We start from the raw sequence: 24,620 nt of genomic DNA, 5'->3' as shown, positions 1-24,620 counted from the left end.
CAACCTAAACTAACCAGAACGCCTCGCACAACTGAAAGGCAAGGGGGTAAAAAGGAATATAAAAAAGAAAAGATCTGAATTCTGCAAGCCAGTGCCAGCAAATATACCGGGGCACAGTTTTATTCTGCCTACTCATCCCTCTCCTCTTTATCTATGACCCCCCGAAGGCAGGCATTTGAAGACATGCCTAATTAATCTAATTAGCTATATTTACATTTTGACTCAGCCACCTACATCTGCTATTGCAGATACATAGCATTCCCTCCTGAAAAATCCACTTGGTTTTCTTTTAAGTATGCTCTAGCACCCAGTAGCTTTTCAGCTGTTGGGCACAGGTGGCTCCGAGCGTGTCTTAAATATCATCTCCAAATCACTTTAGTACAGCCTTGCAACTATGTAAGAAGTCAGAATTCAGTACAACTACTTCAGGATATATGCAAGTTCAAAGCTTTGAAAATAATAGGATAGAACCAAACTTTCTTCTGCCTTAAGAGGGAGTTAACAGTACAAAAATGGCAAACACCAACAGTGCTTAGGCTTTCAACGAAGTGAAGGACTGAAAAATCATTTGGGACCATGGCTCATTATGTTCACTAGGAAAACGTGCAGGAAAAAAAGGTAATGTAATGACTATTTCTCTGAAAATCTCTTATTACTGAAAGCCAAGAGAAAGTACAGCTATTAACCATACAATTAGCAAAGCAACACTAATCTATGGTACCCATGCAATGGTATCATGCAAAATGACAGGATTCTAAAACCTGAATCAACACACACTCATTTCCCTTTTCGCATAAAACAAGTATGTAAAACCAGTAGATTGTTTACACATCAGTACAGCAATTAAACACTAGCTTTTATTTGCCAACATGTAAAGTATTACTGAGGTTTAATTATATCAATATAAAAGATCAAAAATCACAGAGCTGTGTACTTTGAAACATTTCTGGGTGTTGACCAAGTAAAACTTGCTTGTTTGGAAGGTTTGCTTAAAGCTGCATGCCTATGAGAATTCTTATGCCTCCATCCTCCAACTGTAGATTTAGCAGCTGTAACAACAGCTGTGCACATTAGCAGCTGTAAAAGGCAGGTGCCAAGTTCTAGAAAACAGCTTCACAGTAAATGAAAATAGGGCCTGTAGCAAGTTCTCATGGATTCCTCAATTAGAAGATTTTACTGGGCAGCTTAACACCAGCTGGAGATCAGATTTTTGTACTGCACTTCTGCTGAACTTGGACTACAGATCATCCCAACACTGGCCCTCTCTGATTCCGTTACGACAGGAAAAAATCCTTTTGCTGTCACAGAAAAGCAATGCTCTGCCACACTGGTATACTAATTCTTTACGTTGGCTCATGTGCTCAATACTTTCATTGGAAGGAAGGCTTTAACATCACAGAATCATAGAATCCTTAGAGTTGGAAAGGACCTTTAAAGGTCATCTAGTCCAACTCCCCTGCAGTGAACAGAGGATTAGAAATGAATTAGAAATATATTTGGTTTGTATCGTATCACCAAGATGAAGCTGAGTGTAAATTCTGTACATCTTACCCATAGAAGATCATTTTAGTAAAAGAATGATCTAAATAAAATGTGGAAATATTGTATAATTTTGTTACAATTCTTATATCAAAACCCTATCATAGCAGTGGCTTTGATGATCAGCAAAGGAGGATGAACAAAAACCAGAACTTACTTGTACTGGTTCTTAGGGGTCCTCTTAGCTTTCTCAAGTCATTTACAATTTGGAATACATTTTAGGAATCTCAAAAGTTCTCTAGATACTTACTGAACTAAATTTATTAGGATAAGAACATTTGCAGCCTTGTTGACTTTGATTGCTGTTGTGGGCATTAAGTTGCTCACAAAATGCAGCCCACTTGTTTCAGTATCTAACTATAGGTTGCGTACCAACTCAGTGAGCTGCTAATTGAAAACACTGCTGATGGTTCTCAAAATTAAAGCAGAACGATAAAAGGAATCAAACACTGCTGATTTAATGCACTCTGTCTTCCTCCTCTTCATCTCCACAATTCATGGAGAGTTTTACAAAATTGCTCCGCCTGCAAAGTAGTAAAGAGAAACATGCAACGAGATCTCCACCTGGATGAAGATAACATAAAAATGATATTAAAAAAAATAAAAACAAATTGACAGACCTTTGTGGGAACAAAACAGCAGAGATACTGGAAAACACAAGACAGAAATAAAGTCTTGACCCTCCCATGTCCCAGTAGATTGTTTCCCAAAAGAAACAAACAAACAAAAAAACCTTCTGAAATACATTTGAGGCATGAAAAAGTACTATTTTGCTATAGGAACTAACGTACATGACAAATACTTGCAACAGTGACAGAAAAATACACGAAAACATAAGGAGAGATTTTACGTCTTGAACATAACCAAGCCAGGTTTCACTTCTTCAAAAACAATCTAGCAATTTCAGTGCAGAAACAGGTTATGAACAAAAGATTATAGTATACAAGGAACAGCTTAGCCTTGTTTATTAATTGTGAAGCTCTGAAAATGTAATACCACGAAACTCCACGCACAGCATCCTTCCCTTATTGCAAATGTGCTGGCAGGGCACATGTTCTACTTCATGGCACACAAAGTAATGATCTGTTGCAAGCAGTAATTGTTCCTGCACGTGTATAAAAGCATATTGTGCTGTATCCCCAGGAAGATGGCATGTGCTAGAAAGAGAAACAGCAGCAGCTGAGCACTGCGAGTCTTAACAGAAGCTATATGAAAGCAGATGAAGAAATTAAGACTTACCACCTGCAAGTTACCAATACAAAAATCAGTTCTCTGTGACTGGAAAAAAATTCACAAACGCCAAATTCTCATCACGTGTACTTTAATGTAGGGGTCTCCAATCTTTAACTTTTTGTGATCATACACTCCTATTAATGAAAAATTTCTGAGCATGCACACCCAGTATATGTATATTTACTTATTTATAAATTACATACACGCACTACCGAAGTTCTAACAATTTCTTCCCTCACCTCAATGGACAGTCTTACTCACCTCACTCTGGAGACCACCTCTGTGATGAAGTGAAGAACAAAAGCAAGCAAAACAAGCACTTGCCCCAGGTACATGCTATGAACACGCACACCAAATTCTGGGAGCTCTGAGCTGGTTACCATACCTAAGATTTTGCTAATGGAGATAAAAAGTTAGCCTTACCGGAGGTGGTGGAGGAGGGGGCCCTCCAGAAGGTGGTGGAGGTGGTGGAGGAGGAGGCGGCGGCGGTGGTGGTGGCACAGGCATCCGTTAGGTTTCTAGCTTCACACAGCTATGAAAAATATAGCCAAGGTCTGTGTCCTTGACGGGAAGGAAGGGAGGAGAAAGAAAACTAGAAAAAAAAAAAAAAAGAAAGAAGATGAACGTGTTTATGCACTGTAAGCTGAAGATCAGCCAAATTTCTAGCTCTCGGCAGACTGAAGACTTCTGCTCTGCACCGCTTCCAAAACTACAGTAAGAACAGCCTCATTACACTTATCTGATGACAACAAGCATATAAAGACCAAGCTCACATATTTGGACAAGTGCCATGAATATCAAATGCATAGATGCCAAGCTGTCCAGCTTTAATTATTATGCCTTCCCTTAATCCAGCTCACAGTTCCAAAATGCAATTCTGCAGAGAACTAATCGCAGTCAACCAAATGTAGACGCTCCTACTGGGGCAAAAACTCTGATGTCTTTAAATCAGAGGTTTGATGCTCAAAAGATAGAGTAAGGAGCTTTGGAGTAAGTCCAGTGACTCTTACAATGTAAGGAAAAAAAAAAAAGAAGATACGTGATTGAATAACAAAAAGAAATAGTTCTACAGATTAGAGTTTCATTAAATAAAGTTATACTACTAAATAGCACCATATAAGGCTCAGATATTTCAAGTGCTGAAGTCAAATGTGTGTTGTTTTCTGTCATTTTAAAACGTTAACTTTACACAATTTCTTATTAATATGCTGACTAAAAGGACAAATATTTTCCAACAGAAGGCTGAAGACACTAATTTACAAATAGGAGGTGGTGAGTATCAACACTCAAAGCCTGTGCAGATGTACCTAAAAAAGTATTGGCAGACATATCATTAACAATTTTCAGAGTTTGGGTTAAGGACAGATTGTGGTTGGCTGCAATTCACTTTTGATACAAAGCTCCCATAACTGGACTGTATTCTAGGCAAATTTAACTGAACTGGATTGTTTAAGGAAAGATGCAATTTTACTCTGTTTTAACATTATTTTGTTAGAGTTAAGATCATTTTAAAATCTTTAAACTGGACATACTGAAATATGCCTGAATAGCTCTTCAAGCTATAATACAGCAAAAACATCAGCCAAAACTTCTACTATCCTTGCAACACCAGAATTCAGTTACTAGAAGAAAGTAAGCACTATTAGCCATAATTTTAAATGGTACTTCAAAATTTGATGAGACACTGCCACATGCATTGCAATAAATCGTAAAAGTCGGGTCAAAGACTTTCCCCTTTTCTCCCCAACACACACACAAACACACACACATTTATTTCTCCATGAAGAGGTGCACAGTGTATTATAGAACCATAGTCATTAAAGTTAAAAAAACAAAAACACACTAACATCATCTAGTCCAACCCCCAACCCATCCCACCATGCCCACTAATCATGTCCCTCAGTGCTACATCTACACAGTTCTTGAACACCTCCAGGGACAGTGATTCCTACACTTCCCCGGGCAGCCTGCACCAGTGCATCACCACTCTTTCTGAGAAGAAATTTTTTCTAATATCCAACCTGAACTTCCCCTGATGCAACATAAGGCCTTTGCCCCTTGTTCCATTGCTAGTTACCCAGGAGAAGAGGCCAACACCCACCTTGCTACCACCTCCTTTCAGGCAATTGTAGAGAGTGATGAGGTTTTCCCTGAGTCTCCTCTTCTCCAGACTCCAGCTCCCTCAGGTCCTCCTCATACAACTCATGCTTCAGATCTTTCACAGCTTCGTTGCCCTGACACACTCTAGAGCCTCACTGCCTTTCTTGTAATGAGGGGCCCAAAACTGAACACAGTACTCAAAGTGTAGTCTCAACAGTGCTGGGCACAAAGGGGTAATCGCTTCCCTGGTCCTGCTGATGATATTACTCCTGATACAAGCCAGGATGCCACCTCAGCACACTGTCGGCTCATGCTCAGCTGACCGTTGACTGGCATCCCCAGATCCTTTTCCACTGTGTAACTTTCCACGGTTGTTGCAACCAAAGTGCAGGACCCAGCACTAGGTCTTCCTGAACCTCGTACAGTTGGCCTCAGCCCATCGATCTAGCCTATCTAGATCCCTCTGAAGAGCCTTCCTACTCTCAGGCAGATCGACACTTACTCCCAACATGGTGTCATCTGCAAACTTACTGAGGATACACTCAACTCCCTTGTCCAGATCACCTATAAAGATATTAAACAGGATCGGCCCCAGTACTGAACCCTGGGAAACACCCCAGCTGGTGACTAGTCATGAGTGTTTTAACTCCATTCACCACCACATATTCTGCAACATCCTTCCAACACCAGAGAGAGCTTCCTGACCCAGTTGTTTGCTTTCTTTTCCCTCCAAATCTCTTATTCACTTTGGACAGATAAAAGAATACATACTTAGAACTGGTTTCCTCTGTTCCCTGCAGCTCATCTCTTATGTATTTAAAGGCTTATATCTCCCATTTGAGTCATCTCTTCTTTATGCCAAATGCCCTGTTTTTCAAAAACTTTATTTGTGGGTGATTTTTTCCCAGCCCCCGATCATTCCTGTTGCTCTCATCTGAATTCCTCCCAGCTGTACTTCCTGAGATGAAGGAACTCAAGATTAGGAGAGGCAACAAAATTAAAAGGTACTTGCAGCCTTGTCCACTTTCCTAGGAAGTGTATGTGAACAATATCCAGACAATATGTGATTGTTTTCCTTCTGCTACATCCCTCATGGGAGATCAAACACAAATTAAATATGCAGAGCCTCTGCAGCATTTGCTTTCACCCGTGAGAGAATGCTATGCAAAGGACTGGCATATCAAAGCACTCTGGATCTGTAAGAGAGTTGGTTATAATCACTTTAATAATAGCCTAGTGAGGCTTTCCAAGAAATGCAGCATCGACAGCATCACCAGCATCTCCACTGTTCCATCCTCATTGTTGGCCTGTGCAAAATGCTATTATCGGAAGATATCTCTTCCTCAATTAAGTCATTCAAAAACATGGACATAAGGAGAATGAGTCTTCCCTCTTAATAATATGTTTCGGGTTAGTATCTTCCTACCCTGCAATACAGGCCTTTGTCTTCATTAAGGATTTAGATTGGGAAATATGTTCTTAGTCAAATGAGAAAAAGCCCACAGCCCACGCTCCTGCGGCAGGCCATGTGCAAGGCAGCAGGAGGCAATGTACGCTGGGGGCGAGCAGCAGTGGGAGAGAGGAAACGGGAATCAGATCTTGGTATTTAGAAGTCGCCCTCTGAAATACAATCAGATGACTTTGCTGGCTGCTTGTCTCACCAGCCCCAACACCAGAACTGATTCCATATGGCCATCCACAACCCAAAATTCAGGGATTGTTACCATTCACCTCACCATGTATCCCCTATTCCTTGGTTAAAGGCTGTATTTCATTTCCTTCTTTCCCTTGCCAAGATGCTAGTTAAAATATGAGCTAAATAAACTCTGTGTTTTAATTTTTGCTTCCTTTTTTTTCTTTCTCTCTCTCTATCTTTTTTTTTTTTTTTTAAGAAAATAGTATCAGGAGCTGTTCTAGAGTCTGTTAAGAACCAAACAAGCGAGAAATGTCATGAGATGTCCTTGTGGGACATGCACCCTCTCTCCTCTCAGCTCCATTCATCTATTCCAGATGGGAATCCCATCTTAAGGATCAGGGGAAGGCCAATAAGGTGGACATCTTGGTGAATGTCTATTATAGACCACAAAACCAGGATGAAGAGTTGGATGAGGTGTTCTACAAGCAGCTGGCAGAAGCTGTGCAATTGCCAGCCCTTGATCTCATGGGGCACTTCAACTTTCCTGATATATGCTGGAAATACAATACAGCCCAAAGGAAGCAGTCTAGGAGGTTCCTGGAGAGCGTGGAAGATAATTTCCTTGCACAGCTGGTAAGTGAGCCTACTAGGGGAGGTGCCTTGCTAGACCTGCTGTTTGCAAACAGAGAAGGTCTGGTGGGAGATGTGGTAGTAGAGAGATGTCTTGGGCAGAGCAACCACAAACTGGTGAGTTCTCAATCCTTGGTGAAGTCAGAGGGGACTGAGCAAAATTGCTACCGTGGACTTCCCGATTTGATGCCCATCTATAAGAAGGGTCATAAGGAGGATCCAAGGAACCACAGGCCTGCCAGCCTGCCTTGGTGCAAGAGAAGGTAATGGAACAGATCATCTTGAGTATGATCACACAGCAGGTGCAGGACAACCGGGATTCAGGCCCAGCCAGCATGGGTTCACAAAAGGTAGGTCTTGCCTGACCAGTCTTATCTCCTTCTATGATCAGGTGATCCACCTCATGGATGAGGGAAAGGCTGTTGATGTGGTCTGCCTAGACTTCAGCAAAGCCTTTGGCACTGTCTTCCACAGTATTCTCCTGCAGAAGTTGGCAGCCCATGGCTTGGACAGGTACACTCTTTGCTGGGTAAAGAACTGGCTGGATGTCTGGGCTGAGTGAATGGACTTAAATCCAGCTGGTGACTGGTCAAGAGTGGTATTCCCAAGGGGTCAGTATTGGTGCTTGCCTTATTTACTATCTACCTTTATTGATGATTTGGATGAGGGAATTACATGCACCCTCAGTAAGTCTGCAGATGACACCAAGTTGGGGGGGAAGTGTTGATCTGCCTGGGGCTAGGGCCCTACAGAGAGAGCTGGTCAGGTTGGATCAATGGACTGACGCCAACAGGATGAAGTTCAACAAGACCAAGTGTTGAGTCCTGCACTTTGGCCACAACACCAGGCAATGCTACAGGCTTATGGTACGGTGGCTGAAAAGCTGCGTGGAGGAAAAGGATCTGGGGGAGTTGGTAAACGCGTGGCTGAACACGAACCAGCAGTATGCCCAGGTGGCCAAGAAGGCCAATGACATTCTAACTTGTACCAGAAATACTCCAGGACCGGGGAGGTGATCGCTCCCCTGTATTCAGCACTGGTGAGGCTACACGTTGAGTACTGTGTTCAATTTTGGGCCCCTCACTACTAGAAAGACATCGAGGCTCTGGAGTTTGTCCAGAGAAGGGCAACAAAGCTGTGAAGAGTCTGCAGTACAAGTCCTGTGGGGAGTGGCTAAGGTAAATGGGATTGTCAGTCTGGAGAAGGGGAGGCTCAGGGGAGACGTTATCGCTCTCTATGGCTGCCTGAAAAGAGGTTGTAGTGAGGTGGGGGTCAGCCTCTTCTCCCAGGTAACAGCAATAGGACTAGAGGGAATGGCTTCAAGTTGCACCAGGGGAGGTTCAGATTGGATGTTAGGAAGAATTTCTTCTCAGAAAGAGTGATGAATTATTGGAACATGCTGCCCAGAGAAGCAGTGGAGTCAGTGGCTCTGAAGGTGTTTGAAAGGGTAGATGTAGCACTAAGGGACCTGGTTTAGGGGGCAGTATTGGTGGTAGGTAATCTTAGAGGTCTTTTCCAATCTTAATGATTCTATGATTCAGAATCAACTTATATTTGTAAAACCTTCCTCTCTCTATGAATAAAACTTATTAAAAATATTGTAAGTGAACAGATTAAGGTAAACATGCTGGATGAACCAATCTTCCTCCTTATTATCACATTGCTACCCAAACTGCAAGAGTCAGGAAAGCTTATTTTAAATGTAGATGTATTTATACTTGGAAGGGTGGGGTCTGATCTATCCCGGAGGGACATAAATAAAAAGATAAAGTCATTTGAGTTTAAAAAGTTGGCAATAAGTAGAGGCGAGAAATCAAGAGTGATTAACCTCAGTTGCTCAGGCCAAAAGCAATGTAAATCCTCCCTTCAATTCCACGTCATCAAACAGAATCAGGCCCAACAATCTCAAAATTTATTGCAAGAAAAGAAAAACTCCAAATCTGCCTTTTCTAGTCCACCTCCCTACCAAAGCAAGGTTGTACAGTTTTATAGTGCTTTCTGAAGTCTAATTTTAGATGTCCCAAATAATGTCGCTTGTATTATTTCCCTCGGGAAGTTCTTTCACAGTCAAATAACTTTCAGTTGAGATTGCCTGACACTCAGCCTAATTTCTGCTTCTCTTAATTTGATCCTGTTTGCACTCCACTGCAGATGGCTCTACCCTGTACCGAGCAAAAGTTTCTTCTGCCCCTCAATATCAGTTCTGTGAAACATCAGAAGTATAATTCAGAAACACATTTGCAGGTACTTGTTATACTTTTCCGCTGTTTTGCTCCTTACAAGTCATCCCATCAGTCGCTGAACATTATTACTGTTCTCTGATCTATAAATAGTTGCTCTTTTTTGTCCTCTTGGTAATGCTAACACTAAAGCTGGTAATTTCAGGTGTCACAGACTGTTCTCTGCTTCTACTCACACTACACAGTTGAATAACTGCTGGGTTTAAGAACCACAGCAATCCTCAAAGCATAACTCAAGCACCAAACTTCTGAAGTCCCAAAGTCATCACCCAGATTTTCCTTTTGAAATGGAAGACAAGGCAGAGTAGATGCAGATTTTCTTTCTTCAGTACCTGCTCTCTCAGTTCTGTGTTAGACTCACCTGCACCCAACTCAGTGCATCCGCCTACGCTTTTACACAGATTTAGTCTCACTTTGCCTGCCTACCAGACATACACAAGATCTCATCTAAAAGCTTCCCAAAGATCTCCTTCTAAAGTATCACTGCCACAGGGCTCACCTTAAGCCAAAGTCCTCCTGGGAGCCTGGCACCATGAAGAGCAACAATGCGGTGTTTGGAGAGCTGCTGCCACCCCTGCTATCACACCGAAGCCCCGCTGAACACCACAGGTCTGTCCACAAGGACCGTACCAAAGTACATCACTTGTCATAGAAGGGTGAGGCATGGAAGAGCCATAACTCCACTTTAGAACAACGCTGAGAAGGAAAAAAGATAAAGGGAAAATCACATTTCAATATATGTGGTAAGCAACATAAAATGATTTCTAAATTAGTAGCTTTTCCTTTTTTTTTTTTTTTTAAATGGTTATAGCCTTTAGGTGATATAATCATTATGATACAACAACACAGCTGGATGAAAATTCAACCATTCTAATCAATTCAGGGAAAGGATTGCAAAACAACAGATTTACTATTACAGGATTTACAATCACTGCAACAGCGCATTCTGAGTTAGATAGTTCAGATGTGGGGAAATTTACAGATTTTTGCTTAATAATGAAAGCTAAGTTGGAGACTTCACCAGTGTGTAGGAAAGTTCATCCAAAATATTGATCTTATTTTGTTGATTAAAATCTGAAGCGTAAATGTGTACCACAAACTCCGTCTCTTCTAGCTATCTTTTACATAATCATATATGATTTCTGAACCATACTGTTCTGAATTCTGTCTTTTAAGTCCTTCTACTTCAACAAAAAATCAAGAAGATTTTAAAATTACACAAGAGAAACAGCATTAATAAGCATCTGTTCAGCTTTCATGGTCTGTGAGATGAATTGTGCCCACACTTGCTCCTCTCAAACATCACTGAAGAACAGCTGAAATCCCCAGTACAAATACACCACAAATGTTTTAATTCCAGTGTAACACATGTAGAGGCAGAACAGGGAGGGATCAGAGAAGAGTGCATGTGTGTTACAGACATTAATTTTTCAGCTATCGCTATCATGCAACTGGAAATAACTTGGAAAAAGCTTCTGTTTGGGATGAACCACATTAGATTTTAATTACCACAGAAACCAAACCAAGTCACACCAAATGCTACGCTTCTTCCTACTGTTTTTAGTGCGAATGATTTTCTGTGTTTAGAAAACAAAACTAGAAAAGAATCAAAGCAGAGCCTCTGAGTATCCTCACAGCCTCCATCCTCTGCAGAAATAAACCTGTCCAAAAATACTCAAAGGATTTTGCTGTATTTGAGAGATTTAAGAGCTACACAAAAGCATGAAACTTACAGCTCACTAGAAATCCAAGCCCTCATACACATACCTAGCTTACTATACGTATTTTAAGACATTCAGAGGTACATTCCCATAGCTGAATAATAAAACTTGAGTCTTTTACAATTTCCTAACAGACCACACCATGGACTGTATTACAAGAAATTTCTGCTCCCGATCTCCATTTACATCAACGCAACTGAAAGGAGAATTGGCTTTTCCATTTACATCGCAATGCACAAACCATGGAGGCTCTTCCTCCATTTAATACTCCATGAAACACTCTTAGGAAGCATTTGCCTACGCAGGGTTTGTGGAATTGTCTCACAGCACATAACAGTATTCCACATTTAAGCCAACCAAGGACCGTAAATCCTCCTCAGCATGGAATGTTTCCACCAAGCGTGATCCAAACAAGAGGGCTGCATCCCCTTTTTTTTCTGCCCCCCAAAAAAAACTCTACACAGTGCAACTCTTGTTCTGCCAGGAGCCTGATAACACTGCGACAAAGCAGCCAGGGCTGACCTAGTGCAGATTACAGGAATCTGAAGACGCCTTGCTTCCATGTGTGCCGTGGGCAGATATCTTTGCTGGGTCCCCGGTGGTGCTGAGGCTACAAATTGAAGTGCTGTGTCTTGACAAATCTTCTCTCAGAGGCAAAGCTGCGCACATGACTTCATATTCCCTACACATGACTATTTTAGGGTGTAGCTTCCTGTGCTCTTTGGGGATCTACCATAGAAGAATGATTGCTGTAATGCTGCAGAATTTGAGAATTTGTCATCCTCTTTAAATCAGGAGTAAGGAAACAGAACTATATATAAGAACAAAAAATGAATTATGCTCACAGCGTTGCTAACCTCAGGTTAAAGAGCTCAAAGAGACCAAGGTAGATGAGAAGCAATTAGGACTGGCACAAAGACTTAAATTTACAAAGGAAACAATTTATACAAAGGTTTCCTTTAAATGCACTGTATCATCCACACAAAGACAGGCCGTATTTCACTGCCAGATTTATAAACAATGGTGAATTTGATATACAGACATTAGCAAAGTTAATCATTGTCCTAAGCTAAATAAAGTGCAGCTCAGTTGAAGTTCAAGGTCAATGGCACATTCTGAAGACGATTGGTTACTTTTATACTCTCCAAGCGTTTCAGTATGAACAGCACTGGAGATGTTTTAGTACAGACAACCTCATGTTCCAAGTTACACCTCAAAGTTCTGTGGTCTCTGCAGAAAAGCAAACTGTATGTTTCCACATATTAATAATATATATTTACAATCACTCACATAGTATCGAGAGATTTGAAAGGTATACTTGCATAACAAATGGTTTCCACCAAAGAAATTCCTACAGTTGTTTAATCAATTCTCCTATCAGAAGAAAGTTTTGCCTTCTAATTAAATAGCAAGCATTAGAATAAAGGGCAGTATTCATATTCTTGCTTGTTTAAAAGATTTGTTATACACAGCTAAAAAAAAGTCTGTTTTCAAGCGCCAATCAAGTGAAAAGAATTTGCAAACATAGATGCTAGAGGACTACGGGACTTATGAAATCCATGTCTCAAATCAATCTAAATGTTCATGCTCAACCACATGATCCTACAATCATCTAATCGCTAACGTTGGAAAAGACCATTAAGATCATTTAGTCCAACTACTGACTTATTCCCACCATGCCCACTAGCCATGTCCCTCAGTGCCACAGCTCCACAGTTCTTGAATACCCCCAGGGATGGTGACTGCACCACTTCCCCAGGCAGTCTGTTCCAGTGCATCACCACTCTTTCTTGAAAAGAAATTTTTTCTAATATCTAACCTGAACCTCTCCTGGTGCAACAAAAGGCCATTACATCTTGTTCTATTGCTAGTTACCTGGGGGAAGAGGCTGACCTCCACCTCACTACAACCTCCTTTCAGGCAGTTGTAGAGAGCGATAAGGTCTCCCCTGAGCCTCCCCTTCTCCAGACTGAACAATCCCAGCCCCTTCAGCTGCTCCTCATAAGACTTGTGCTTCAGACCTTTCACAACTTTGCTGCCCTTCTCTGAACACACTCCAGGGCTTCAATGTCTTTCTTGTAATGAGGGGCCCAAAACTGAACACTGTACTCAAAGTGCGGCCTCAGCAGTGCTGAGTACAGTGGGGCAATCACTTCCATAGTCTTGCTGACTACACTATTCCTGATTCAATCCTGGATGCCATTGGCCTTCTTGGCCATCTGGGCACACTGCTGACTCATGTTCAGCCAGATGTCAACTAACTACCACAGAACTTTACATTCATAACACCTCCTTGACATTTCATTAAGGATCCTATTTTAAACATTCACATTTTTTCACCTTGAAAATATAAGATTACCGAGACCTGCACGCATGCTATATCAGATTGATCTCTACTAGCTTAAGAAACAGTCCAGTGCTTGCCATGCGAGAAAAACAAAAGTGGCAGTGCAATGTGAATCATTCCTCCCTTCAAGACAATTCCTTATGCTATAAGGATAATTATCTTCTAAGGGATGTAAAATGTGATTATACCATCACCTTTGGGAATAAGCTTCCAGGAAAACTTCACCTCAAAGAATGGGAAGTTTTGATCCACATTCTTCCTTTCCTGCTCTTGTTTGCCAGACCTGCTGAAACCACTGCTTCATTTCAATGGCATAACTGATAAATTCATCTTAGATGTTCCTCACAGCAGGGCAAGGCTTCCATACTTACAGGTAAAAGGTACATAAACCCCTGTGTTACTAAGGAAGATGAGCTACACTATGTTGCAAAAATGTTGCATTTTAAGTACTCTAATTAATTCTGTATCCTAAAATAAATAAATGCAAAGTGTTTTTTTTTATAGCTCCTAAAGTGTCATTGCCAATAATTAATAAAATTATGTGCATAACAATGTAATTACTCTCTTATACAGAAAATTATTTTTAAAGTCAACAGACAAAATACCTATCTTCATTGTCATCCATTTACTTCGGACAATGACTTCATTCTTTACAAGGAATAACATATTGTGAAGTCGCTTGTAACTGTTAATTCCCTGGCAAACTGCAGATAAAAGACGCTTCGATCTGCCAACCTAGTTCTGAATTCCTAGTCAAACAAAGTTCTCAAAGGAAGCCATCTGAGTTTTATTAAATTGAAGATTCAGCCCTTCAGTTTTATTAAAGGACTTGAGTTACAATTCTTTGTTAAAAAAAAATCGCATTCAGAGTGGACAATGCAATGGATATCTACACAAACATACAGAATAAGCAGTGAACACCAGACATCCAAAAATAGCCAACTTCCTTTGTTGCTTGCTGAAGAAGGAAAGTAATTCAAGGGGATTAACTGACAGCAGATTATTATTTGAAATTGCATCTACAAAGGAACGAAGGAACAAGGTGTTTTTTTCACAGTTTTCCTTCTCTGAACAAGCAGATTCATTTACAGAGCAAATGCCTGATGCCAGAATGAGCTCTCATGAACACTTTCAGGGTAGCCAGTATCTCCTACCATCACTGCAAGCAGGGACAAGATGAGGACTCATTTAAACTAACTCTCATATCAAGTTTTATCCTGGTTTGGGACTCCAGCTTTCACTTCTACCAGACTGGATTTAGCCCTCTTCTCTCTTTTTTTCCTTCTGTGAAAATCTCTCTCCTTTCCCAGTGGCTTACTGGTCTCTCCATTCCCCTCCCCACTTCCACCCTTCTTTATCTTTGCTCCTTTCACCATTCACCTCCTCTGCGGCTTGCTGCTGATGCCTGCCAGGCAAACTGAGACAATTCATTTACAAGGTTGAGTTGTCTGCCTTGGAGAAAGAAACGGCACATCTTGCACAAGTAAATAACTCTGTGTTGGCAATATCAGAGGTTCAGCACTGATTGCTAATACTGAGAAATACAGAAGAAATGCAGAATAAGGCTGACCTGTCTGTGAAAGGGAAATGTGATCCTAGCAGGTACCAGAAATGTGATTTCTAGTGAAGAAACATATCCTGAGTAAAGTAGACAAGTCTTAAAGCCAAATACAAAGCTTTACCTGATAGTTTTGTACTAGATTGGAATACAGGAAGAAAAAAAAAATAGCAAAAAAGACTGGGCAGAGGAAAGCAGCATAACAACTAAAGTATACACATTCTGCAACTACACAGGGCCTCTGCAGCTCCTGCTACAGCTTTTTTAAAGCAAGATCAGATATTCCTACAAAGCATGGCACTACTCATTCTCCAGTTAAGCCAAGGTAGATTCATGATCACTTGATCCAAGTTTTTTTCCACAACCCACTTCTGTATAATCACCTTGCTACACAGTTATTTCAAGGCTAAAAAAAGATTGCATTCTGCAGTAACCGTCCTGTTAGGCTCCACATCTGTCACTCCCACAGTACACTACAGTCTCCACACACTCTGTCAATTTACTTATTTAGGGACTAATCCATCTCTTATTAATTTTTATGCTCAATTTTCCACTATTTTCAGTAGAACTGATGTCAGTTCCTTAGGGCTTAATTCTGAAAACCCAAGCAAATAACAAGCTGAGGTAGCACAAGTAACATCCCTAAGCACGCTAAGCTGTTTGTGTTTGCACAACTGATCAGTCAAAGTGTCTTTCTGACCAAATCCTAGACAGAATTTGGCAGATGTTTTTGAAGTGATTCATGCATCCCCAAGAGGAGCAAACATTCCTGCTGAAAACAAGTTACTCAAAAATGTGCTGTTTTCCTCATATGTAAGCCTGACTTGCTTTCCCTCCTCGTGATTTTCTTATCTGTCTATTCATAGAATCAAAGAATCATAAAATCATTAAGGTTGGAAAAGACCATTAAGATCATCAAGTCCAACTGTTGACCCACCACCACCATGCTCGGTAAACCATATCCCAAAGCACCACATCTACCACTCAGCTAACACAGCAGATCTACAGATTTTGTGCAGATACTGTGCTTTATTCTTTTCTTCTCTAGCATATGATAAAGGCATAACTGCCTTGGACAGAAGCCCCCAACCTGCCAGGGGTATTTTATACACAGTCAGCAGTGCTGGCATGTGACAATTTTCCTGTACAAAACAATGCCAGCTAGGAAAGCAATAATATAATACCTTTCAAACATGAAGATTCAAGGGAGGAACAAAAGATCCCAAGACCTCCATTGTGAGCTGCTGCCATACTTTGCTCTCCTCATTCTTCCATTTTTTTTTTTTTTTTGTTATTTATAATGAAGAGAGTACATGATATACTAACTAGAAAAAAGCTAAATAGTACAACAGTCATTAATAGAACTGCTTATAGTTAGTGAAAAGGACTGACACAAAGGGGTCACTATCTCTAAACCCATTCATTCACTTTGTTCTCCACTTGGAAGGAAATATTTTCCCCTTATCAAGCAGAATCAAGCAGAAGAACTGGAGTTTCTAGCCAACTCTTTAATTTACGGAGACAGACATTGCAATTGCCACAATGTTAATGAAGGATATAGCATATCCATTACATAAAAACTACACAGCAGACACGGGGTAGTTTTCTTAGATATTTGTATAAGCTGTGTCAAAACTGAGCAAATGTTTTCCTGCTGAACTTTCTGGTTTTTTTTTCTGAGGTTAATGAATTTTATCTTGCAGAAACCTTCCATCAAGTTTTCCTACATTTTTCACTTTGTATTATCACTCATATTGGAGCTACAGCACAGCTATTTTGTTACTCTCCTCTACCCAGCCAGGCTACAATATCATACAACCACAGAATCATAGGATGGCTTGGGTTGGAAGGGACAGTAACAATCATTGAGTTTCAACCCCTCTGCTGTGGACAGGGCTGCCACCCACCAGCTCAGGCTGCCCAGAGCTCCATCCAACCTGGCCTTGAGCACCACCAGGGAGGAGGCATCCACAACCTCTCTGTGCAGTCTGTGCCGGTGCCTCATCACTGAGTAAAAAATGTCTTTCTAACATCTAACCTAAATCTTCCCTCTTTTAGTTTAAAACAATTCCCCTTTGTTCTACTACTATTAGACCATGTAAAAATTCAGTCCTCCTCCTGCTTGTAAGCTCCCTTAAAGTACTGGAAAGCTGCAATGTGGTCTCCCCGGAGCCTCCTCTTACCCAAACTAAACAAGCCCAGCTCCCTCAACCGTTCCTCAAAGGAGAGGTGCCCTCTGAGCATCTTCATGGCCCTCCAACAGCTCTGCATCCTTCTTGAGCTGGGGGCCCGAGGCCTGGATGCTGTATTCCAGATAACACCACTGATGGCACCATTCTCCTCAAGGAGGGCTGGATGTCTCCTCTTAGCAGCGGTCAGCAGTGACACGGGGTCAATGCAAGGAAGAATCAGGTTTCCCATGATCTTATTCAAGGGAGAGCTATTTCTGGTAATCTAAAGGAAATCCATCTGTTGTCTAAATTGTTGTCTAAATTACCAAGGCATGAAAACATGCTTTTCACATCCTCATGAAAATTCTTTAGTTGTTTCACATACCTTCATAGCAGTCCAAAGGTGTCTTTACAGCTGTTGTGCATACTACTGAATGAGGTCACTTAATGATACGCAGAAGTCTACTTAAGGTGGACATACTCAAAAATATACAAGTTGGTCCAAACATATACAGTTGGTGGTACAAAAATACAAGTCCAGAGAAGCTGTGGATGCCCCATCACTGGAGACACTCAAGGCCAGGCTGGATGGGGCCCTGGGCAGCCTGAGCTGGTGGGTGGCAGCCCTGCCCATGGCAGGGGGTCGGAACTGGGTGATCTTTAAGATCCCTTCCAACCCAAGCCATTCTATGATTCTATGATATGCTATTTCCCTTTCTGATCTGGAAGCCCTGAGGACATCTTTCTGTTTCCAAACACAGCACAATTTACACCACTGGTCACCCTGGCTACAAAGGCACAGGACAACCCTGATGCAGAGTCACCAGAGATTAATAAGTAACTGTGAAGTCCCATTAAGGTTCTGCTCTTATCAGCCCATTTTCAGAAAGCTTCAGTCTTTCAAGGAGCATAACTATTTCCTGTAAGAGCACAGGCTAACTGAGGAAGATCTCTAAGAATAACAAGTACCGAAGAGTTTTAGACTGAAGAATTTATTAGATGTTATATTTCATTTACATATTTATTTAGCTATTAATTTTACTTATACTTTGGAAGAAGCTATAAATTTGTATTGGGGCACAACAGAGCCCATCATCATTTTCCCAAAGCAATCACCTACTTCGACTTGTCATCTGATTTATTAGACCTTTAAATGCATGGTGTCAAATACCTACATAACAACGCATCTGATGCTCACACACATCCAGGATCAATCAATTACAGAAGTCCAGGGGAAGAGAGCTGAACTGATCTAGACCCATCTCACCTGTTTTTGTAACTAAACAGAACTTGTCCCAGCCACTGAGTAGAGACACATAAAGCTTCCAGAGAAAGAGATTCTACTGAAAAATCATGTATCTCTTGGAGGTAGGTTCTGACTAACAAAACACACAAAGAAGTTTGATGCCAATCCTTTCACTGCTCTGCTTCCCTTTGGAGCTGGAATAAGCATAAATATTAAACCTTGGTTGATATTTTAACATCATTTAACACATTTTAATTTGAAATATTAAATCATATGTTACTCACCTTTAATGCTTTCAACATTTATCTCTTAAAATGTGCACATACTCTTCTATTTGTTATGACTACCATACTGTTTTTAGTTCAAGGTCTTCTTTCCAGAGGACAATTAATTTCCCAAAATACTGACCTCATCAACACCCCCCAAAAAGTGACTCCTTTGAAATACAAAGAGCATCTATTAGCATAAACATGCTAGGTTCTGTCAAGATGAGATATTCAACAAGCACTGCTGACTTTTATGGTATGGTTACTGCTATGTTTTGATTTACAGTTAAAAAAAAAATCTAAATACTTTGTGCAAATTCAAATTTAATAGTAATCATAATCACATTCATAGCACGGCCCTTCCTGATGTATTACAGTAACCAAAATGCTGCAGGATCTTTACATTTTATTTTGTCTATATTTCCTTTTGGAGGAACCACTAGAGATGGAGAGAGAGAATAAAAAAGCAGTTGCTTTGTATTATACTACATAATAGATAAATGTAGCGCATGTTGCTTTTTCCAGTGCAGAGTCAGAACTTATAGAGCAGGTTCATCTTTCTCAGGAATAGAATAAAACCAGGAACGATCCGAACGCTGATTTCAGCTCTGTACCTATCCCCACATGACCTAAGCCTGAATCTTATGACTCTAACTCACATTCTGGCATCATCTAAAGCAAAACATCCAAGGCACTGTCAGTGAAACAACACACACTTATGCAATCCTTTAAGCATCCTACACTGAGTTCCTTCTACATGGAATCTGGTAACTGACAGCAAAGCAGGCTGCATCCTCCCTCCTCAGGCTGGGCACAGTCCCACAGCTGTGGGCGGCAGCAGTGTCCGGACCGCCTGCACATTCCAGCCAGGACTGCTTGGGTCACAGGGCCACGCAGGAGCAGGATCTGCAGGCACACGTACCTAACGAGTGTCCCAGATCAGACTGCTCTAAGCAAGCCTGTGTTCATCTCCTTCATCTTCTTCCCCGTGGATTGTTTTTCAGTACAAAGAGAGCAAACTGAAGACTTTAACAATGATTTCAGAAACACTCACGTGCTGTTAAATGATCATGAGTTTGTGCTGGACGTAGAGCTGGGGAAACTGAAAATACTGATAGTATCAGGGGCAGTTCAGCATACCATGCAGCACAGACAGTAACAAATTTTGCTGTTGGCAAAATTGCGGCAGTATCCCACTGTCTGAATCAGCAGAAGCACTCAGAAACTTTAGCCCATAAATTCAGACTGTCCCAAGACTGTTCTGTGTTGAAACCACCACCTCATTTCTTCTAAAGAAGATATTGCTGCCTTTCAGCCCTCTCACTTCACAACAGACTGCGTTCTGTCCCAAGCCCAACCCAGCCCACGGCCCTGAGTGCATCCTTCCTATCCCCAGAATCCCTCAATCCACCTGCAGCCACGCTGGCTCCTGCATCCCTCCATCTCTCCTTTCATCCCTCCCTGCATCCTCCCCAGGCTGGTGGGCCGCACCCGGCACTCCCACATTCCCTCTGCAATAGCCACACAAGCATTTAACACAGTGCACTGCTTACGGTTACACAAATCCCCCTTTCCTCATTTCCTCCACATTTACTTCAAGGGCAACAACTGGAAAAAAAGTTCTTCCTGCGCGCAAACAGCCCGTTTGAGGGCGATAAACAAACAGCGCAGCCCCGCAGCTCACACGCAGCCGTGCTCTCCCCATTCACAGCCCCCACCGCATCCCGCAGCCCGGGGCACCCCGACCCCCACTCTCCCCGGCCCTGCAGCCGCCCACCGCCTCCAAGTTTGCCCGGGGAGCCGTCCCAGCCCCGCAGAGCCGGGGAAGCCCCGGCCGTCGCTCTGCACGGCCCCCAGCCCTCCCGGCGAACCCCGGCTGCCGCCTGGCCCCGGTGCCGGCCCCTTCGCCGGCGCCTCCCCACAGCGGCCCCGCGCTGAGTGGAGCGAAGCGGCGAGGCGGGACGGGCCGGGGACGGCGGACAGCCCTCGCTTCCCTCGGCGCCCACCTGCTCGCGGTGCCGCTGCCGGTGTCGCCGGGGCCGGGACCGGCGCGCTCCTCCCCGGGCAGAGGGCGCCAGGTACGGCGGCTGCCCGCCTCCCCTCAGGGAGCGGGGGTTGGTCGGGAGGCGGGGGAAGGAGGTGTGTGTGGGGAGGGAAATCTGAAATCCGGAGGGGAGAGGAGCTCGTCACCATCCTCAGAAGGGAACAAACAAACAAATAACTACACATTAAGTAGTAATTTAATACACACGTGCACGCGTCCTGAACGGGAGACAGACGGCGGCCGGCTGCAGCCAGCTGTTTCTGCTGCCAGCAGCCCCGCAGCACCAGGTGCCACCCGTTCATGCCGGCTCGGGGCAGCAGCCAGGGGCTCAGCCCTGAGTACACGGGGCTTGTCCACAAGAGGAGGCCCTGGATGCCTGCTAAACCCATTCCGCATCCCCAAGCTCATCCCCATCCATCAAACACCCTGCTGCCCTGCAGTGTCCCATCACACAAGCGCACACCTTGGCTTCTCTTTTCAAATGCCCACGTGGAACCCAAAACATTGCCCAACATCACAAAGGTGACACTACTTCATCCCATTGCCAAAGGCCGTCCACTTGGTGAGCTGCATCTGTCTAGGAAGGGGCTGTGGTTGCAGCCAGATGGCTGCCCTCCTTTCTCACCCTCACACCTCAGACTGTGTACTCAGAATATACGCAAACAATCTTGGTTTCTTCAGGATTATTTAAAGACAGATTCCAGCTGGAAATGTTATGGCCTCATCTCTTGGTTTAGATCAGAAGTGGATTTCAGGGGAGCAAGCTACAAGAAACACAAAAAAGCTGATTTCTTCTTCTGTTCCTATGACTTTGCCATTGGGTTCCAAAATCTCCTTACTTCCCAGGTAAGTCCAACTAATGGCAGCCGAGTTTGTACTGCTCAGCAGTGACCATTTCTACATGTGCAGTTGCATTCTGCTGCTAATGTGTTTATGCACAGGTCTAATCTGAAACAGTCAGCTTTACCCACGGGACAGCATTCACGTGCATTTATTACACTGAAGTATGCACTGAAGTATACAATATTTGCCACTGGGCTGGTGGTAGCAAGTTACAGGAAACTGTGGTGCATTACATTTTATTTGAAGAGCCCTTCAGGGCTGCATGCCAAGGGGTTGTAAAAGTCTTCTCTTTCTGTTTCATCTTTGAGGGGCATAGGCGGAAAGTGTACAAGTGCTCACTTCCCAGTACTGAATCCAAAGACACTCCTGGAATGAGCAGTGCTACTGGAAGAGGCCAAGCTGTTTTGTGAAGGCTAGTGTGATGAAATCCAATTAAAACAAATGAAATAAAAATGTGTATCACTCAAGAGAAGACCCCTTCCATTCTTTTTTTTTTTTCAATACTAGATTATGATTATTATTAATAAATTGATCACTTATTTAAAAATGCCTTTCTACACCAAGAATATGTTTATGACACTGTTATCTTCAAGACTTCCTGATAATTCCACACAAGAAAAAAGAACACCTGAAATAAGTAAAACAATTTAGGAGGAGATGAAGAGTATCCCATGCAGCGGAAGAAGAATGACACTTCTATTTGGCATGATGGTTCAGTTTTTGAGTACAAAGATCTGAGATACTTCATTAACATGTGTCAGCATAAGTACTTGTCAAAGAAAGTACTCAGAAAGATGCATTCATGTTTTTTTTTTTTTTTCCATCCATAAATAACCAAATGTAGAAGGTTCTGTTCGATCCATTATTTGGATACTTTTACACATTACTGGTTCTTTAATTTGTTGGTAAGATCCTAGCAACTAGAAGATTTATACTGTATGTGAAGGTGACAGTACTGTTCATACAGATATCCTCAATCCTACTACAAAGTAGACCACCATACAATGATCTACAGAGTCAAAAAAACCTTCCAAGGACCCAAACTGAGCAGGCAGGTGGCTTGCCTCAGCTGAGTTTTGTGCTGCCTTGGTTCTGCTGCTAGCAGCACACAGCCCAGCTGGCCTAAACCAAACTCCTTCAGAACTTAACCCTGGAGAACTACGGGCTCCTGAGAAGAGCTGATGTTCCCACTCCAGCTCAATGTCAGTGCCACATGCGCAAGGTTTCAGGGCTGTTTTTGTTGCTGGTTGGTCAACAGAAACTGTGAAATCAGGTTTGATACCTGCTGTCAAATAAAAATATCATGTTTCCACATTTTCTTGTCCATAAGCTTGTACATTACCTAAAATCAGTGGAGAAATGTACACATAGGACATATTGCAAATGTGGCTTCTACTGGTTTTTTCTTTTGTTGTGTCATTTGAATTGCTTTAGGGAGCCTAGTACATAAATTTGTTCCTCTTTAATTAACTTAAATATTTAACTCAAGTACTTAAAATGCAAATGTGTCTGGAAGTTACTTTACAATATTAAGTATTCCCTCAGCTTTGCTTCTGGTGTAGCTCGTGTTGTACTTCTTGATCACATCAGTGGTTGAGTATCAATGATAATATCTTATCCTAAATCTAGGAGAAATGCAATATATTTAATATATTAAAATACCTTTTAAAGACGTAACAAAAATACTGATAGGCCAAGGCATTTCTGCATAATCTGAAAAATAGCTTTACATTAAAATGCATAGAACAGAAAAGCATTAAGAGCAGAAATAGAGATGTTTCTTGCTTTTAGCCTGCCATTTGATTGCACTTCTGAATAGCTTCCAACAGTTGAAAGCTGTTTCACTAGGTCTCAACCATTGTGCTTGACGACTTTGTTAGCTCTGATTCCACAATTAACAGAGACATTCCCTTGTATTAACATAGACATTCACATATATTTGCCTCCAAATGTTGATCTTTTCCTTGTTTTCTGTACAAATTCTGTACTTTATTCTCCATAAAGTAACTCAAATCCTTATTTTTGCTCTAGTATCTTTTGCTCTAATAAAACCTTATTTTTCTTCTAATAAGAAAGGCAACAAATTTCTAAAAGTGACTGGATTACTTGCTATAGAACAATGGAGCCATGTTTACAAATGCAGTTTAGGCAGCAATACTGAGGGAATCTGTAGACAAATAATTAACAGAGATGATTTCCCTAGAGGGGAATACTGGTGTTTACTTTTTTTTCTGTGTTTTTAATCCAAATCCTAAACCCTTACTCCTGATCTTGTTGAGCAAGCTGTTTGCTGAGTTCTTTGGAAACGATGTTGAAGTTTGTTCAGGCTCATAGTAAATAATTAGTACCTACTGTGAATTCCTTCCATTAACTGTATTTATTTTGCTTACTTCTGTTTGTGCTGTAGGATGTCTTTAAAAGTATCTCTTAGCAATAAAGCTTTGCATTTTCTTCAGTGCTTGGTTCTGCCATTCATTTTCTGCATGACCTCTGTGAAAGTACTTAATCGCTCTTAATAGCATGAGTGGAACAAGAATGCATTCATTAATATTTGTGAGGTTGCCAGACACGATGCTGCTGCGAGCATTTACAGTACCTAACAGAAATTATAATTGCACAATCCAGCTGGTTAATGTTTATCCAGTTACCGAACAGCTAAACAAAAAGCAGAGAGGCAGGCCTACTCTTGTCTCTCGATCAGTATTGAATTTTAAAGGAATTTTTCCATGTCAAAGCTGTAGAATTAAGCACTGGATGAATTACTGTTAGCGGGCCTCTGTAGAGAATAATGAGCTGAAAGCATGGCCGGTGCCAGCCTGCAATTAGAGTGAGAAGTGAAATACAGAATCAGAACACCATTTGCAAATCTCACTTTTCAGAGCATAACCTTTTCATCCCCACCAGGGGGAGTGTACTCAAAGATAACAATTAGCAAGCACAGATGCTGTATTTGGAGTTGATGGTGTCCTTTGCTTCTTTCTTGAAATAGAAAGGTACTTTGTGATCTTTGAAGAAGAAGCAGCATGAGTGTTTTCCTGCATCCTGC

At 41.9% G+C, this 24,620-nt stretch overlaps 1 protein-coding gene and 1 long non-coding RNA gene across 3 annotated transcripts in view; one reads left to right on the top strand and one right to left on the bottom strand.

Moving 5' to 3' along the window:
* WIPF3 (WAS/WASL interacting protein family member 3) overlaps nt 1–20,894 on the bottom strand; it is a 38,799-nt gene extending 17,905 nt beyond the window's left edge. The window contains exons 1-3 of one of the 2 annotated variants that reach the window (XM_021388513.1): nt 20,694–20,894; nt 9,878–10,074; nt 3,196–3,364 (exon numbers count right to left, since the gene is read on the bottom strand). In XM_021388513.1, the coding sequence (XP_021244188.1) occupies nt 3,196–3,279 (84 nt within the window). In that variant the 5' untranslated portion in view covers nt 3,280–3,364; nt 9,878–10,074; nt 20,694–20,894. The remainder of the gene's footprint in view (nt 1–3,195; nt 3,365–9,877; nt 10,075–20,693) is intronic. The other variant, XM_021388514.1, reaches the window with a different exon arrangement.
* LOC110393044 lies at nt 21,152–22,041 on the top strand. The gene is made up of 2 exons (XR_002434760.1): nt 21,152–21,577; nt 21,883–22,041. It is a non-coding gene; the product is annotated as an uncharacterized LOC110393044 (long non-coding RNA).

Source organism: Numida meleagris, chromosome 2, assembly GCF_002078875.1.
Source record: "Numida meleagris isolate 19003 breed g44 Domestic line chromosome 2, NumMel1.0, whole genome shotgun sequence".
Taxonomy (NCBI): Eukaryota; Metazoa; Chordata; class Aves; order Galliformes; family Numididae; genus Numida; species Numida meleagris.
Note: the sequence above shows the minus strand (reverse complement) of the source record. Positions and strands in the feature narration are given on the sequence as shown.